The sequence below is a fragment of the Molossus molossus genome, unplaced genomic scaffold (genome assembly GCF_014108415.1).
Source record: "Molossus molossus isolate mMolMol1 unplaced genomic scaffold, mMolMol1.p scaffold_m16_p_11, whole genome shotgun sequence".
NCBI lineage: Eukaryota > Metazoa > Chordata > Mammalia > Chiroptera > Molossidae > Molossus > Molossus molossus.
This window is the reverse complement of record NW_023425346.1, coordinates 67,462,208-67,481,308: the sequence shown is the minus strand read 5'-3', so window position 1 is coordinate 67,481,308 and position 19,101 is coordinate 67,462,208. Positions and strand designations below refer to the sequence as shown.

General features: G+C 35.8%; 1 protein-coding gene across 4 annotated transcripts in view; it reads right to left on the bottom strand.

The window, feature by feature from the left end:
- The window catches only part of NCKAP1 (NCK associated protein 1), a 101,639-nt gene that overhangs the window by 57,248 nt on the left and 25,290 nt on the right, over positions 1-19,101 (bottom strand). For 2 of the 4 annotated variants that reach the window (XM_036254185.1, XM_036254187.1), the window contains 6 exons: positions 11,242-11,334; positions 10,984-11,040; positions 10,103-10,245; positions 9,929-10,019; positions 6,062-6,199; positions 4,539-4,587 (listed from right to left, as the gene is read on the bottom strand). In XM_036254185.1, coding sequence (XP_036110078.1) covers positions 4,539-4,587; positions 6,062-6,199; positions 9,929-10,019; positions 10,103-10,245; positions 10,984-11,040; positions 11,242-11,334 — 571 coding nt within the window. The remainder of the gene's footprint in view (positions 1-4,538; positions 4,588-6,061; positions 6,200-9,928; positions 10,020-10,102; positions 10,246-10,983; positions 11,041-11,241; positions 11,335-19,101) is intronic. The other 2 variants (XM_036254186.1, XM_036254188.1) reach the window with 1 other exon arrangement.

Sequence of the window (19,101 nt, the reverse complement as noted above, 5' to 3'; positions counted from 1 at the left end):
ACATCGCTTCTAGATTGCAAAGGAAGTCCTTTTAATGAATGAGTAAAAATATTTTCAGAAATACTTATAAAATATCTTAAGCCAGAGACCAGTAACTAATTAACACACAATAATCATCACAGTTGTTGTAATTAATACAAAATAAAGCTAATCTACTTTTCTAAATCACTAGAATAAACAAAATAGCATCTTGAGTTTTCATAGCAATTTATAGTTTACTAAGTCATTTTTTTCACACATTATCTCCTGTGATCCTGTGGAGTAGAAAGAGCAGGTTGGTAACCTTTTATAGTTGAAGAAATGAAGGTTCAATGACTTGACTGAAGTTGTACTATTAAATTAGAACTAGACTTTGCCTCAAGTACTTACCCTTTTCTTTTCTTTTTTTTTTTTATCCTCACCCGAGGACATTTTTTGATATTTTGTTCAGATAGAGTGGGAGGGAGAGAGAGAGAGAGAGAAACATCAATGTGAAAGGGACACATCGACTGGTTGCCACCCACACGACCCAACCAGGGCCGGGGACAAACTGCAACCGAGGTACGTGCCCTTAGCGGGAACCGAACCTGGGTCTCTCTGGACCGCAGGCCAACGCTCTAACCGCTGAGTCAAATCGGCCAGGGCTTAAAATTCTTTTAATATATAATGCTGCTCCCTATTATATGAACTTAAAAATCTTTCGCCTTTTGTTATTTAATTTGGAAATCCTACACAAAGGTATAATCCTATATGTTTTCTGATGCCCTCTTTAGCGCTCTATAATAGACCATAAACCCTCTTTTTTCATTCATTCAACACTTACTCAGTGCCTATTGGCCAGTTACAAACTAATTCTGTTTTCTCTGAGATTTCCCTAGAATTCTCAATAGTCACTCCCTTCTTAAACTCCTGAATCAGTAACACATAACTTGCCATTTATCTCTTTTTTCTTAGCTCAACCTTCCTTTAAAAGTGCCACTACACAAGAAAACTAATTCTTTAAACAGGCAATTTTGTGTGTGTGTGGGGGGGGGGGGGAGGAATCTATACACACAGAAGTATATTTAACTCCTTAAATTTCCTGAAACATATAAACATATTTTTCATACAACAGAGTCCCTAGATGTAAGCCAATTATTTAATGTGGATGCAACCAAAGAAACGAATACATGTACGGAAATTGAAGGAATCCTCAAAAGAAATTTTGTTTATAAAAGATTTTTTACTGAATGTACTGACTTTTTACTCTTAACTCCTGAATAAAATGAGATTTCACTTAGTGTCTCACATCTCATTGTATTGTATACTTAGATTTCACAAAATTGCTGCTGATAAAAGGTTTCTCTGGCCTTGGCCAGTTTGGCTCAGCAGTTAAGAGCGTAGGCCTGCAGTCCAGAGAGATACGGGTTCGGTTCCCGCTAAGGGAGCGTACCTCGATTGCAGTTTGTCCCCAGTCCTGATTGGGTCGTGTGGGTGGCGACCACTCGATGTGTCCCTTTCAGGTCGATGTTTCTCTCTCTCTCTCTTCCACTCTATCTGAACAAAATATCGAAAAATGTCCTCGGGTGAGGATTTAAAAAAAAAAAAGGTTTCTCTGAAAATATTATCAGTTGTATTATAGGTCCCCATATACTTTATTTTCTTAAGACATGGGTTATATTATGAATTGAAGCAGATTCATTTGTGACAGGATAAAAAAATAACTTAAAATACACTGCCCAAGGTTAAGAGGATGGTTTATTAATTAAACCATACATTAAACTCCATTTCCTACCAAGGTCCAAATGAAAGGATAAAATTTTTTTTTTTTTAATTTTCAAGCCATAAAAATGCTAGAGAACAAAACAGAAGACCAATACTAGACAAGAAAGTTAAAGAAAATCTTTGAAGAAATAAAAGTAGGTAAAACTGGACTATCAATTTAAAAAGAGACAGGAATTACTAATCCAAAACTCCAGAGATAGAGAGATCTTTCCCTATGAGTTCTCTGACTCCAATTGAAAGAGCAAGAATAAACCCTGAAAAGAACATCAGGATAGTTATTTTATAATTGCATTTGAAATATTTGGGTCTTCAACATTCTAGATCTTCAACAACTCTTGGCCCCAGGCTATAAACTAGACCAGTGATCCTCAAACTTTAACTTACATCAAAATCACCAGAAAGGCTTATTAAATTGGACTGCTGGGATCCATCCAAAGAGTTTCTGATTCAGTAGGTCTAGAGTGAAGATCAAGGTTCTATATATCTAAGAAGTTCTTACGTGATGCTGCTGGTTCAGGGACCACACTTTAAACTAATAGAGAGCAAAGTTCTAAAAAAAGACCATCTTCTGTACAGAAGTCCTAATGTGGGAACTGGGATCAAAAAGATAAATGCAGCCCAGCCGGTGTGGCTCAGTGGTTGAGCATCGACCCATGCACCAAAAGGTCACGGGTTCGATTTCCGGTCAGGGTATATCCCCAGGTTGTAGGCCAAATTCCCAGTGGGAGGCATGCAGGAGGCAGCCAACCGATGTTCTCTCTCATCGATGGTTCTATCTCTCTCTCCCTCTCCCTTCCTCTCTTAAAAAAAAAAAGAAAATATATTGTTTTTTAAAAAAATAATAAATGCAGAGTTTGAAGTAATTCTTTACCTTCATATTAACTCTACTCAAGTTTCAAATACATGAAAAGCAGCAAAACTCAAAGTAAACCTTCTTTACTGCCTTCTCTATGCCCACATATCCTCCATTAGGGTTGCCAGACTTGTGACCCACCTATCTGCTCACTATACAAAGCCCTACAATCAGCATATCCATTTAAGGTAAAGACTGGGAGAAATAGCCCTGGCCGGTTTGGCTCAGCAGTTGGAGCGTCGGCCTGCGGTACAGAGAGAACCAGGTTCGGTTCCCGCTAAGGGCATGTACCTTGGTTGCAGTTTATCCCCGGCCCTGGATGGTCGTGCAGGTGGCAACCACTCGATGTGTCCCTTTCACGTTGATGTTTCTGTCTCTCTCTCTCTCTCTCTTTCTCTCTCTCCCTCCCACTCTATCTGAACAAAAAAATGGAAAAATGTCCTCGGGTGAGGATTAAAACAAAAAAAAGACTGGGGAAAATAGTGTTATATAACTCTAAAGGTCACCCATGCCACCTAAGTCTACTAATTAACCCAGTTACTCAGTCATATATCCACAAACATAAAACAACCAAGGATTGCTACACATTTGAGCAAAATCAACACTTCAAAAGCTTTGTTTTTTAAATCAACCAACAGACAAAGCATGAAAATCTTAACTATCGTTATAGAAGAAAATATAAATATCGCAAACCCGACCAATATAAAAATTATAATAAAAACGGCTAAAAGTAGGAAGTCTGTGTTAAATTCCACCTCTTTCATATCAATAAGAGTGCTACTCAAAGTGCCAGTGCATAATGAGATTAAGTATAAAAACTGAGAGTATTTGGAAACATTCATAAAAATTTAAGTGATTTATGAATAGACACCTAATAATAACCTAATTGTTAGATTAAATTAAACCCAATAATTAAAAATGTGGGCTTTTATTTTGTGTCTTTGCCTAATTACTTTCTGGTAATTCTAGTAATGCATTTTTATTGTATTTTATATAAGTATCAATCCAAAAATCATTAAAAAAAGAAAAACTTGTCTTTCGTTATAGACAAACACTAACAAAAAGTAGTATCTAACATTTAATACATCAATAAACAAGAATTTTAAGAACTAAAAAACACAAACTGCTCAGAATTATTCCCCTCTGCCAGTGGACCTGCGGGTGGCAGTAGGGATTACACTACAGCATTTCCCATTTTGTCCTTTATCTATATCTCTACATCTACTTTTCCCCATAGTTTGTGAACTTCTTAGGGGCAGCAATTAGTAAAAATTTTATTCCCCCTGCATCTAACAAACTGCCAAACATATGAATCACTTTTCATATGTTCTGAAGTAAACTAATACCAAAAACCTTAACTGAATAAATGTAATATTTTAAAAATAATTTAAAAGATAAAAATGTAGTTTTGCCCTGGCCGGTTTGGCTCAGCGGTTAGAGCGTCGGCCTGTGGTCCCGAGAGACCCGGGTTCGGTTCCCGCTAAGGGCATGTACCTCGGTTGCAGTTTGTCCCCGGCCCTGGTTGGTCGTGCGGGTGGCAACTACTCGATGTGTCCCTTCACGTCGATGTTTCTCTCTCTCTTCCTCTCTCTCCCTCCCACTCTACCTGAACAAAAAATGGAAAAATGTCCTTACGTGAGGATTAAAAAAAAAAATGTAGTTTTGACAGCTATGTTGAGAGGCAATATAATGTAGGCCATTAGCCTTGGAGTTAGCCTGGGTTAATTTGTCATTGTCCCCTACTAGCTGTGTGGATTAAGTTTTAGGTTCCTCATCTATGTAACAGACCATCTACCCTGACAGGGTTAGTATGAGGACTGAATTAGGTAATGCACACAGACTTAGCACAGTACTTGCCATAGAAATAATACATGCTACTTATTATTTTTCACTAATAGTTAAAACCTGAGGGGTAATCACAAAACTATTCAATTTTACTTACAGATAATCCATTTTTCCATTGCATCCAAAGAAAGATATTCACAAGGCATCTTAAAAAGAAAAAATATAAATTTGTATTTCAAAAAAATTCTTAAAAGCAAAAAACCCATATTGAAATCACTCTCCTCTGACTCCTGAGAATTGTCACTACTCAATTCTTGGCTCAAATACCACAACAAATTTTAAAAGTTGGATAAAGGTTTTTTTGTGTGTTTTTTTCTACTGATTTTTCAGAGAGAGATAGAAACATTGATTGATGTGAGAGACATCGATCGGCTACCTCCCACACGCCCCCCACCAAGGAATTGAGCTCACAACCCAGGCATATACCCTGACAGGGAATGGAACTGGACGTCTCCATCCATGGGACAATGCTCAATCCACTGAGCCACACTAACCGGGCAAAAGTTTTATAACCTATTTTTAAAATGGCAGTCCAGCCCTGGTCGGTTTGTCTCAGCTGTACAGCATCGGCCCATGGACCAATGAGTCTTGGGTTTAATTCCAGCCAAGGGCATGTACCTCAGTTGAGGTTCGTCCCCGGCCCTGGTCCAGGTGGTGCAGGAGGCAACCAGTTGATGTGTTTCTTTCATGGCAATGTTTCTCTCTCTCCCCTATCCTCTCTGTCTCTCTCCCTCCCACTCTATCTGAAGATAAACAGAAAAATATCCTCGGGTAAGGATTAAAAAAAATCAGTCCATAAAGGACGACAAGAGCTGTGTCCTTTCACATTTACACACCTTAAAACCTCACTTTAAAAAGTAATGTGGGCTCAGTGGATTGAGCATTGTTCCACGGACTGAGAAGTCCAGTTCCATTCCTGGTCAGGCACATGCCCAAGTTTTAGGATCGATCCCCAGTGGGGGGCATGCAGGAGGCAGCCAATCAATATTTCTCTCATATATCGATGTCTCTCTCTCACTTCCTCTCTCTAAAAATATATATATATATATATATATATATATATATAAAGTAATGTTGCTAAATCATATTCAATTTGATAAGTGACAACTTCCAAATTTCCCATCTATTTCAGAGTTTGCAGCATTCCAAAAGATAACATTTTAGTCAAGTTAAAAAAGATATATGTATATGGATGCTCAATGTCTCATCCAAATCAGTAATTATATGTGTGTATTCTCTACATATGCATAACATCTATATTCATATACATAGAGAAAAGATTAAAAGGGAATATAACAGCATATAAGAATTTTCTCTAGTTGGTAAGATTTGGAGTAATTTTTGTTTACATCTTTATAAATTTTGGCATCTTCCAAATTTTCCATCATAATAGAACAAAACAAACCTTTAAACTTTAAAAGAAAATATTCATACAACTAACCGATTAACGTAGCATCAGAATTGAGAAATAACACTAAATAGTGTAATTCCTGAGCATTTTAAAATAAACTTCACTAGAGGCTAATATTAATTAGAATATAGCAATAGCACAGCTTAACTGATTTTTTTAAAAATCAATTTTACTATTTTAATTCAAAAAGGGAAAAAATAGAATCATACGGTATCAGACTGCGCAGGATTAAGCATTGTACTCGGTGCACTGATGAGACTCAGTAATTGAGCATTTCTCCACTGGTCAGCTGAAAGATTCCTTCGAGGATACACCATTTGAAGAGAAATTAGTGCATCTGAAAGAGACTATTAAAATAAAAAAAAAGAATACTGAGGAATAAAAATTATTTTTTTCCTTTTCCATTTAAATTCCAGTAACAGCTGCTGTGCATTTCTAATTGTACCATCCTAAAACACAGCCTAACTACAACTATGCTATTTTTATCTGCAGTCGGTCCCAGCGACCCTTCTCTAGTTTTTTTTAATTACTATTTTTTTAATCCTCACCTGAGGATATGCTTATTGATTTTAGAGAGAGGGGAAGGGTGAGAGGGAAAGAGAGACATTGACGCAACAGAGACTTGGGTATGTGTACTGACGGGAAAGCAAACTCACAACCTTTCAGTGTACAGGACAACCCTCTAACCAACTAAGCCACACAGGCCAGGGATGGATTTTGTTTTTTTGTAATTTCATGAAAACTACATAGATTCTGCATTCCTAAGCAAGAGCTTAGTTCATGAAATCATGTTACTTTTTTAAAGGTTAAAATGTTTATCAATTTTAGGATCTTTATTTTAAAGGGGTAGAGAGCCTAAGTCATCCTTCTGTGCATGATTTTATACTCTGATAGTTCTCAGTGAGAGGAAAAAACAATGGGGTTATATGATTAAGTGTCAATAAAGCTCAATGTATTTCATATTTGTCCAACAATGCCTTATAAAAATAATCCACTGTATTCTATCTTAATAAATTACTTAACTTTTATTTGCCACTTGGTCTGTTAAAACTAGTTTTATCATCAAGGTATTTAATGTTTCATTTCATCTGCTTCTTGCTTGTAGTTTTTTATAATCCTCACCGGAGGATGTTTTTCCAGTGGGAGAGGGAGAAAGAGATAGAGTGTAAGCGGCGTGGGGAGAGAGAGAGAGAATATTGATTGGTTGCCATCCACACGACCCCCACCAGAGCCGGGGATCAAACCGCAACCAAGGTACATACCCTTGATCAGAATCAAACCTGCAACTCTTTTGTCCACGGGCCAACACTCAAACCACTGAGCCAAACCCACCAGGGCATGCTTTTTGCTTGTTTTTAACTGTCCTTTGCTATTCATCTCTGCTTTCTAAAAATCCTGTATATGTCTGGCCGGTGTGGCTCAGTGGCTGAGCACTGACCCATGTACCAAGAGATCGCTGGTTCCATTCCAGGTAGGGTACATGCCCAGGTTGTGAGCCAAATCCCTAGTGGAGGGCATGCAGGAGGCAGCTGATTGATGTTCTCTCTCATCCATGTTTCTCTCTCTCTCCCTCTCCCTTCCTCTCTCTCTAAAATCAATAAAAGAAAAAAAAATTTCTTTAATTGCAGATTCCTTTTCTCCCTCCCATAGTAGTGAATCTCAATTTATGGGGCTGGAGGGATCTTGGAATATGCATTAAAAAAAAAAAAAAAAATTCTGTACAATTTTTTATCTTTTATTTATTTTTTATTTTTTTATTTTTATTTTTTTTTTATCCTCACCCGAGGACATTTTTCCATTTTTTGTACAGATAGAGTGGGAAGGAGAGAGAGGAAGGGAGAGAGAGAGAGAAACATCGACGTGAAGGGACACATCGAGTGGCTGCCACCCGCACGACCAACCAGGGCCGGGGACAAACTGCAACCGAAGTACGTGCCCTTAGCAGGAACCGAACCCGGGTCTCTCTGGACCGCAGGCCGACGCTCTAACCGCTGAGCCAAACTGGCCAGGGCTGTACAATTTTTTAAATCTGGCTGCATATAAATTGCTAGAGGAGTTTGTTAAAAATACAGGATACAGGGCTCCACATAAATTTAGTGAACCTGAACCTCTGGGAATGGAACCCAAGAATCTGTATTATTATTACACTCCACTAAGTGATTTGGAATGGGATTTGAAAATAAACTTAATTTAATTAAAATTAACTTATTTTTAATAAATCCTAGCAAATACATGATACTGTGAGATATCATGGAACATCAGAAAAAAAATCAAGATTAGAAAATAACTGGTCTAATACAAATGGTAAATTCTCCTTAAGTAATTATGAATAGTCTAGTAGATGCTAATGACTATGGAGAACTTAAAAAGAGATCCAATAGCCTTTAAGGAAATTTCCTTAAGTAGGAAATAAATCTGATGTTAACCACATGTCACAAAAAAGTATAGCTTCATACAAAATACACTATTATTAAAAATTATTTCATCATCCAAAAAGAACAATGAACCAAGATATATATTAATATCCTGGAATTCAGTTCTGGTTTTGCCATTATTTCTGCTAAATGGCTTGTCATGTCACTTCTCCAGCCCTCAATCTCCTTACCTATAAATAATAAGAATATATGAGCTAACTATTAATTTCTTTGATGTGCTTAGAAACTACAGTTCTTTGAATCACCCCTACCTGCAGAGAAGCCATATGGTAAGACTCCTTAGAACCAAAAGTATTTCATTAAGAACTGTTTTTTAGCCCTTTCTGGTTTGGCTCAGCGGTTAGAGCATCAGCCTGTGGACCAAAGAGTCGAGGATTTGATTCCGTTCAAGGGCATGTACCTTGGTTGCGGGTCGGTCCCTGGCCCTGGTTAGGGCCCTGCGGGAGGCAGCCAGTTGATGTGTCTCTCTCTTATCAATTTTCTTTCTCTCTCTCTCCCCATCTCCTACTCTAACTGAAGATAAATGGAAAGATATCCTTGGGTGAGGATTATAAAAAGGAAAAGAACTATTTTTTAATATATTATAAAAGACAAGACTTTCCAAATTATTTCCACAAAACTCCTGTGGTATTTTTTCTCAGTAAGAGGCTATATAATAATAATACAGCTAAACTTTAACAAATACTATATATCTAAATAATTTTATTTAAAAAAAATTTTAATGTGTTTTATTGATTTTTTTTAGAGAGAGAGGAAGGGGGAGAGAGATAGAAACATCAATGTGAGAGAAACATGATCAGGTGGCTCCTGCATGCCTCCTACCTATTGGGGATTGAACCTGAAACCCAAGCATGTGCGCTGACCAGGAATTGAACCAGGCTCTCTCTATAAATGGGACAATGCTCGATCTAATCTACTGAGCCACATGGGCTGGGCTATCTAAATACTTTTAATGAAGTAACTAATTTAATCCTCATAATCATATGAAGTAGGTACTATTATTACTCCATTTTCCAGATAAAACAACTGATGTGCCCTGGCCGGTTTGGCTCGGCGGTTAGAGCGTTGGCCTGCGGTCCGGAGAGACCCGGGTTCGGTTCCCGCTAAGGGCACGTACCTCGGTTGCAGTTTGTCCCCGGCCCTGGTTGGTCGTGCGGGTGGCAGCCACTCGATGTGTCCCTTTCACATCGATGTTTCTCACTCTCTCTCCCTTCCTCTTTCTCCCTCCCACTCTATCTCTACAAAAAATGGAAAAATATCCTCGGGTGAGGATAAAAAAAAAACAAAAAAAAAACAACTGATGTGAAGTTGGTTAAGTAACTTGCCCAATATTGCAGTTAGTAACTGGCAGAGTTGGGATTAGCACCCAGACAGGCGATAGGAGACATTCTCAAACACTAAACTTAACTACCTCTAAACCCTATATTAAATCTAAAAACCATAATGAATCAATATATTCCTGAGTTCTATACACTATTCAAAATCTAATTAGTTCTCTGGTTCACAATTAGATGAAATCATGCACAGCTATTATCCATATCACATTATGTTTTTTTCCTAAAAGTTTATCACTTTATCTAATTATCCACACTTAACCTCTATCACATGCCAATTAAAGCACATCTAAAAACCAGCTCTTACCTTACTATGGGGTACAAATTCTTCCATCATCTTCTTTAAAGGGTTTTCATAATCCACAATCATCTGACCAAGGCGTGGATATTCTCGGTCACTTAAAATAGACATATCAAATTTCACTGGGCTGTAAGCCATAAAATTGAGAACTTCACAAAGATTTTTATAATGCAAGTCTACCTTGCTCCATGGGTCATTTCATGAGCATAGTTGTACAATCCAATGATTGCCTTCCTTTCTTCAATTCGAGAGAGCAATATCATTAGTGTTGTGTAGGTTATAATCAGATCTAAGTAGTTCTTTGTTAAATCAAAGTTTACAGTCTGGGAAAAAAAAACCCATCAAGTTCAACACATTCCTATTTTGCAAACTTTTAAACACACACACACACAAACCGATTTTCATGAAGACTACTAAAACCTAATAATTTTCTATATTTATTTTATTCCCCATTTCTGAAATTCTAATTCCTTTCCCAAAGACATGTCTACAATTTGGGAGTACAAATACAGTTTTATGTTTGTGTCAAATTTTATAGATAAAAAAGAGTTTGTTATCGCCCAATTCAAACTAATAACAGTTTAAAAGGATAACTAAAATTAAAATAATAAGAAACACTGGGGCCAGTCCTCACTAAACAAGAAAAAGGAATATTAAGTAAATGAAAAAGGTTCGCCATTAAGTCAATGGTGGACATTTTTCACTTTGACTTCTTATATTTATAAACCATCTCACTGAGATTCTATCAAGTATGCCTTTACAGAGAAAAATATTATCCACTTAACTTTGCTTAATTGGACCTACTAAAATAAAATACTAAAACTAACACCTACATCCCAATACATATAAGACTTATATTCAGTGACAATTAAATAAACAAGGTAAAAAGAGAATACATCTGAACTCCTTAACTTAAAAAATAGTGCAAAACAAGCCAAATTAAACAATGCTTAAACTTTATATACAAGTCATAAAGCTTCTTTAAAGAAAAGTATTCTGCCCCCTTAGTTCTACTAGAAAGAGAGAGGACAATTGGAAAATTTTCAGAAAATAATACTTACAATATCAAAGAAGACTTGGCAAACATCAATTGTATTGAGCAATTCACAAACATGGTCCTGAAAATAAAAGTTTATTTTAATCTTTTACCTATATAAATAATATTAAATTCAGAAAACACACACAAATAAAATATATTTTAAAACTTACTTCTAGAAGAATTCTAATTTTATTATTTACAAATGACAAAGCAATTTGCAAAATTAACAAATATCAAAACAACCTCTGAAATGTTAAATTTTCTATATTAAAATACATACCTTAAATTCCATAACATCTACAAATGTGAAGTAATATAATGCCAGATTTTTCAGAATCTCCGATTTTTCTTTCTGTAACTGTGCAAGCTGTTGCTACAAAACAAAATTAGAATGCATTGTTCATTGAGAACAAAAATATTTAATTTTACTACAAACTATCTTCTTTTATGATTGCTCTATGAAAACACAAGGTTTTAGAACAATATTTCTAGATTATTAACGCTTTTTTAAAAAAACCTAAATAGTTGAGACAGCAACTGCTAATAGTGATCAGCAACTGACAGTGTGAGGCTATAAAACAAATCAAAGCAGATTAGTACCAAACTGCACTACTATTAAGAAAACTTGGAAAATATTAGGAAAAAATAATTATCAAATGAACATTTTTAAAAAATTAAAAAGAACTCATGAGCATGATCACATTACTAGAAGTGGAAGAAAAGAAGGTGAAAAACATTATAACTTACACTACAAAAAACAATGTTATAAATTTGTAACTTACCAAAAAGAACATCCAGGCAAAGCCACGTTACGCATGCAAAATAAAATGTACAAACATAAAATACAGTAACGGTTCCCTGACCAGATCCACAAAACACAGTAATACATTAAACAAAAGCAAAAAACCACAACAACAAAAAAGTAAATGAATAAGAAGGAAAACTAGAGTTAAAACACTGGTAAACATATAAAAAGAAGGAAATGTGAATACAAAAGACAAATATTATTTCAATCAATTGTATTATTAAATTTATAAGTCCTAAGTTCTTTTCAGAACTATTAATTTCTGAAATAATCCAGCCATATTTAATGCCCTATATCATGAGACTGCCAGAATTCCAATAAAACATTTAGAACCTTGAGACTGAGTATAGTTTACAGAATAGCAAGTACATCATATAGGCACTTGTTAGAAAAGCAGAATCTTAGGCCCACCTCAGACGCACTGAATCAGAATCCACCTTTTACAAGATACTCAGGTGATATGAATGCACATTAAATGTCTGAGAATCCCTAATTAAACAAGAAAATATGGGAAGGTGGTTCAAAATAAGTCCTTACAATTTTGAGGCCCTCTTACAGTTATTTGTTCTACTTTCACAGTGGGGAGGTTGGAGGAAGAAGTGTCTATATAGAAATGCATTAAACCATTAAATAAGCAAGAATATTTAAAGCAGTGAGCACAACATCAAGAGAAGATTCAAAAAACTATAAAAAGACTATTTGAAACAGCAAGAACAGCAGTCTGGAAGACCCAACTATTACAGGATAAACTACCCTAAATACTGCAGTCCCTAAAGCTATTAAAGAAGAGCGCTCAGGGGCTGAGCGTTCACCCATGCACCAAGAGGTCACCAGTTCGATTCCTGGTCAGGGCAAATGCCCAGGTTGCGGGCCTGATCCCCAGTGGGGGGCATGCAGGCGGTGGCCAACTGATGTTCTCTCTCATCGATGTTTCTCTCTCTCTCTCCCTCTTCTTTCCTCATTCTCTAAAAATCAATAAAGAAGAAAAAAAAAGAAGAAATTATGTCTGAAAAACATGCTTAAATAAAGTATCTAATTTCATTCCCCGAATGTCAGGCAAATGAAGGTATACACTTATACGTACCTAATTTTAGCTTCACCTATGAGAATAGTTGACTTTATTTTGAACAAATTATTTTAAAACAATTCTGTCTATATATACATTTGTAATCAGTACCACGTAACAAGATCAAAGATCCTTACTTTAAAATGATTCTATTTCATTAGATTATACTACCTTTACCTTGTTCAGCAACATTAAACATTTATGATTGACATCTTAGTCCTTTTTCCTCCTTTTGAGCAGTTTAAATTTGAGTTTTGAAATATAAAAGATGAAAGTACAGTCATAATAACAGGATAAGAAGCAAGAGTATAATTTAGTTGCTACTTGAGCTTAATTATTAATAGTGCCTCCTTTCAATTTCAATTCTAGTTTGGACAAAAAAATGACACAGTAACCATATACTTATTAAGGACCTTAATGATCTTTTATAGAAAACTTCATTTTACATACTCAGAACTTAATGCCCATAGAACTTAAAATAACCTTCCCAAAGTTTTACAACTACTTAATTACAGGGCCAAGAATGGAAATCTCATCTCCTTACTCCTAAAAAGTATTCTTTCCACCATTCTACATGCCTAGCACGTCCTTGATCAAATCTCATCATTGTCTAAATTTCTCATAAAACTTGATTTCCCTCAAAACCATATATAACAAGGCTCTATAGTGGCTAAATAATTTATTGAACTAGTAGATGTCTGAATTCAAAATAATTAGTCAAGTTTTCAAGGCCCTACACAGTTTGGTCCTAACTTACCTTTCCAATCTAAACACCCCCTACAGCCATTCACACACAGAAGCAAAAACTATTCACTATCTTGTATACATATCTCATGTTTTCTTTACTGTTTCCTCTACTGAGGTGTCTTAATTCTACCACATACATATATATCCAAATTCCACTACTCCTAAACCACTTAGTTTAAATGTTAACCATATTTTCAAGAAAACCCCAATTGAGCTTCTTCCTTGAAAGTAACATCTCCTTCCTCTAAATGCGTATAATTTCTAATGGTATCACTTTCTATTTTATATCCCAGCTATCTCCAACATGTAAGACAGTGTACCAAATTAGACTTTTTAATCTCCACAACCACTATTATATAGCTCTGCACATAAAGAAGTATCCAATATAAACATCAATCCGATGAGTGATCATGACAAATTTGGAAGACCTTAATATGTCAGTGTCAATTACAGATTACTATGGTAAACAAAAAGTCCCACATATATTAACTTGGCATATTATTAGTTCTTTTTTCTTCTCCATACAAAATGCATTTTATTTTTTAATGCATAATCTTGTCTAATCTTAAATTGTGCTAATTAAATTTTGTCAAAATAAATTAAGCCTTCCTAGTGTAAAATATGTCAGTGTCAGATAACATGTTTTGGTAGGTGATGCTAGAAAACCTACCTCCTATTATGTCACCACAGCTAAATGACTTAATCTCTCCGAGCCTAAAATCCTCATCAAAATGGGAGCTGATGTGTATAGTTAGCCAAGATCATATACATGAGGACATTAATAGGGCCTGGCACGTAGAAGATGCTCATTAGATATTAGGTAAGTATCAAATAGGGCTCACAAATCACTTCTTCAAAATAAGCAAAAATAAATTTATTTTAAATAATCCCAATACTACTCATAATACTTCTAATAACAACTCATATTAACTCAGCATGCACTTTTTGCCAGGAATTGTTCCACATATTCTAGAAGTATCTCACACAATCCTCCACATCTCTATGAGACAGTTACCATTATGTTTCCTATATAATGAAAATAAATTTCATAATGCTTTGCATGAAAAGAACTCAACTATAACAACAAAGAAGAGACTCTTCAACTCTCTTAGGCTTCAACTACCAAAAAAACTGTATTTTAGTCTTTAAATGAAGGAGAATAAAAACCACAAAAAGGTATTTAACTTTAGGTTCAACATCCAGAACAAGGTTTTCTTAATTCATCATCCCATTGTTTTATAATAAATAAAAAGCAGGAAGTGGATGAAGAATGGAGATCAGTAATAGTTTGTTGTTACAGAACAGAATATTAGAAAAGCACAATTTTGAGAGGAACTGATTCTATTTGCTTTAAAAGCATATCATGACAGCCCTGGCCGGTTTCACTCAGCGGTTAGAGCTCTGGCCTGCAGTCTGGAAAGACCCGGGTTCGGTTCCCGCTAAGGGCACGTACCTCGGTAGAAGTTTGTCCCCGGCCCTGATTGGGTCGTGTGGGTGGCAACCACTCGATGTGTCCCTTTCACGTCAATGTTTCTCTCTCTCTTCCTCTCCCTCCCACTCTATCTGAACAAAATGTCGAAAAGATTCCTCGGGTGAGGATTAAAGAAAAAAAAAAAAAGCATATTATGACAGATTAAGTATATCAGCTGTGTGTGTGTGTGTGTCCACAAAGCTTTCATTAAAATTTCTAACTGTAGATCATTATTATTAACATTCAAGTAAAATGTGTAAAAACTTAAACAGGATAAACATTAGCCATGAAAGACTATGGAAAATCTTAGTAATTAATCTTTATATAATTAAAAAACATTTTCCATACCAAAATAAGTATCTAAAAAATTGATAGAAATTTAGTGTTTACTAGTTTTCATTCTTTCAAAGATAAAGTACTGGCAAATTACAATGAGGAATCAATGCCTAAGAGAGCCAACTCACTGATTTTCAACACAAAAAAATGAGCTTTAGCTCTTTACTCATCAATTTTAATTACCTTCTTTCATTATCTAAAGTGCTAATACATATTAAATTACTTTCCTGATCTAAATTATGCTAGTTGTTTGCCCCTTTTAAAAACAACCAAGTACAGAGTTTGGTTTCTGGGAAAACTTTGTTCAGTTTCTTAGTATGGCCCGGCCAGTGTGGCTCAGTAGAATGAGCGTCAGCCTATGGACTGAGAGGTCCCAGTTGGATTCCCGGTCAGGGCACATACCTGGGTTTCAGGCTCGATCCCTGATAAGGGAGGTGCAGGAGGCAGCCAGTCCATGTTTCTCTCTCACATCAATGTTTCTCTCTCTCTCTAAAAACAAAAAAACACATTTCTTAGTATGATATTCTAAACCAGACTTTAAAAGTAAGAGACCTCTCAAAATGGATAAAAGACTTAAATGTGAGTGACTCATGAATCCACAGAAATCCTAGAAGAAACTGTAGGCAACAAAATTTCAGACATCATATGCAGCAGAATTTTCACTGATACATCACCTAAGGCAATAGAAACAAAGGAGAAAATGAACACATGGGACTACATCAAACTCAAAAGATTCTGCACAGCGAAAGATACAATCATCAAAACGGAAAGGCTACCCACTGTATGGGAGAGCATAATTGCCAATGATATATCAGATAAGGGATTAATTTCCAATATATAGAGAGTGCTCATACAACTCAACAAAAGGAAGACAAAGAACCCAATTAAAAAATGGGCAGAGGAACTAAATAGACACCTCTCCAAACAGGACATACAAATGGCTAAGAGACATAAAGAAATGCTCAACATCACTAATCATCAGAGAGATGCAAATTAAAACAACAATGAGGTATCACCTCACACCTGTCAGAATGGCCGCCATCAACAAATCATCAAACAAGTTTTGGCGAGGGTGTGGAGAAAAGGGGACTCTAGTACACTGCTGGTGGGAATGCAGACTGGTGCAGCCACTATGGAAAATATGGTGTTACCTCAAAAAATTAGAAATTGAACTTCTATTTGACCCAGTGATGCCACTTCTAGGAATATACCCTAAGAAGCCTGAAACACCAATCAGAAAGAATATATGTACCCCCATGTTCATAGCAGCACTATTTACAATAGCTAAGATCTGGAAACAGCCCAAATATCCATCAGTAGAGGAATGGATAAAAAAGCAGTGGTACATTTACACAATGAAGTACTAAGCAGCTGTAAGAAAGAAAGATCTCTTATCCTTTGAGACTACATGGAGGGACCTGGAAAGTATTATCCTAAGCGAAACAAGCCAAACAGAGAAAGACAAGTATCATATGATCTCACTTATTTGTGGAATATAATGAACATAACAATCTGAGAAATGGGGTAGTCCCAGAGATGTGGAAGTGGGGTACAGACTGACTATCCCCAGAAGAGGGGGTTGTGAGGGAGAGATAAACCACAGAACTTATATGCATGTATGCATGAACAGTGGACATGGACAAAAAAACTGGAGACAGGGCAGGGAGGGAGGTCGAGGCGGAAGGAGTGGGGGGAAAAGGAGAAACATCTGTAACAAAAATAAATAAATTAATTTTTAAAAAGTAAAATAAAAAAATAAAAATAAGAGACCTCTTTGAAGGAATTGTCTAGCTACCACCCTATTCATCAACTCTTATCTGGACTATAACAGTAGCCTCCTGATTGGTCTCTGTACTTCTGCTCTTGCCTCTTCGGTCTTCTCCACAATGCAGCAGTAGAGTGGGCATTTTTAAGCAATATACTACCCTCAAAAAATGATTCCAGTAATAGTTATGCAAAATGTTAACACTGGGTGAAGATAGTATGGCAACTCTGTACTATTTTTACTAATTTTCTTGGTCTAGTATTATTTCAAAATGAAACTGTGGGGTGTTTTTTTTGTTTTTGTTTTTTTAATTCCAATGTTTTCCCATCACACTCAGAATAAAACGCAAAGTCCTTACCAAAATAAAATCTAAAGAGGACCCCTGCCTATCTCTAAGACCTAATCTCCTTTCATGCTCCTGCAGCCTTACTCAATACTGGTCTTCCTTCAAGTGTTCATCAAATTCACCAAGCTTGGGCCCACCCCAGAGCCTTTGCACTTGCTTTCTCGTGGTAGAGATGCTCTTCTCTACTTCTTCACATAGCTTGCTCCTTCACTTCACTTCTCTTCAGAGAAGCCATTGTTGAGCACTCTTATCTAAAATAATCTCCACACCCTCATTACTCTCTAACTCCTTCTCCTGCTTTCCATTTCTTCCTACCACTTCTCTCCAAATGAAAATATGCATTTATTCATTTTAGCTGTTTGCTGTCTAACATCCCCACTTGAATTTAAATTTCATGCGGGCAAGGTTTGTTTACTTCCTGCTGTATCTCCAGAATCTAGAATACTGGCACACAGTGATACATTATAAATGAATAAATAAATAAATGATCCTCAAGTTTCTCAACATAAAACTCATGGAGTCAAGTTTTTAACTGCACTGCTGATTATAAATGAATGAAATAAAGGTATCAAATCATGTCTCAAATGAATTTATATATCCTGATACAAAGTAATAATTTAATCCCTTAAATAAATCCCCAAAGTTGGGCAAAATATTTCATTATGTTCTTCCAGGATAGAAAAGCATTAAAGAAAGAAGTGAGAAACATCTATAGAGAATGACATATTCATATCAAATATAAGCACATCTCCAAGGATTACCTGAAAATCCAAATTAACACAAAGATTAATCATTTTAAAAAAGGTTCACAGGACTCTGTAGAACTTTCCTCTTATCAAATACAAAGGATTCTACTGGCAGTCAATATTTCTGAGCAAAGGGTAAGATAATACATTTTAGGAAAAGTTATCCTAATAGGCCTGGGAAATAAGCACTACGGAATGTTTACTAAATTTAATCCTCATGACTAATTTTCAAGGTATATTTTTTGCAGTAAAATATACATTAACATAAAGTCTACCATTTTAACAATTTGTAAGTGTGCAGTTCACACTTAAAAATGAATTGTTGTACAATCATCACCCCCCCCCCCCATCTATCTCCAGAACTTTTTTCATCTTCCCAATCAAGGTATATTTTTATCCTCATTTTCCAGATTCAGAAACAGAGTAGAAGAGGATAAAATGCCAATCTGGGTCAATCAGATTTCAAAGCTCAAACCACTTCTTCAATACACTTCAACATTCAAGTTGCCATAATATGACATAAAAAGAATTATAGGGACCAGCAAAGCTAAAGCTCTTTTGCTTTCAGGAAATACTTGTACTTAATTGTAACTGCATCAGTCTCACAGACTGAAGCTTTTAAGAACTCCTCTAATTCAAACTTCTCACTTTATATATTGAAGTGCTCTTTTTCAAGTTTACATTGATAGTCACCTGTTTAATTCAGGAAAGCAAAGAACAGAAGTTTCATATTTTAAACAAAGGCAAAGGCTGTATCCATGTCCCTTTGTGATAGAATTTTTATTGATCCTCCCATCAAGAGTTGAGTATGTTCCCACTCTTACAATCTTATCTGGCCTTGTGATTTGCTTCAACCAA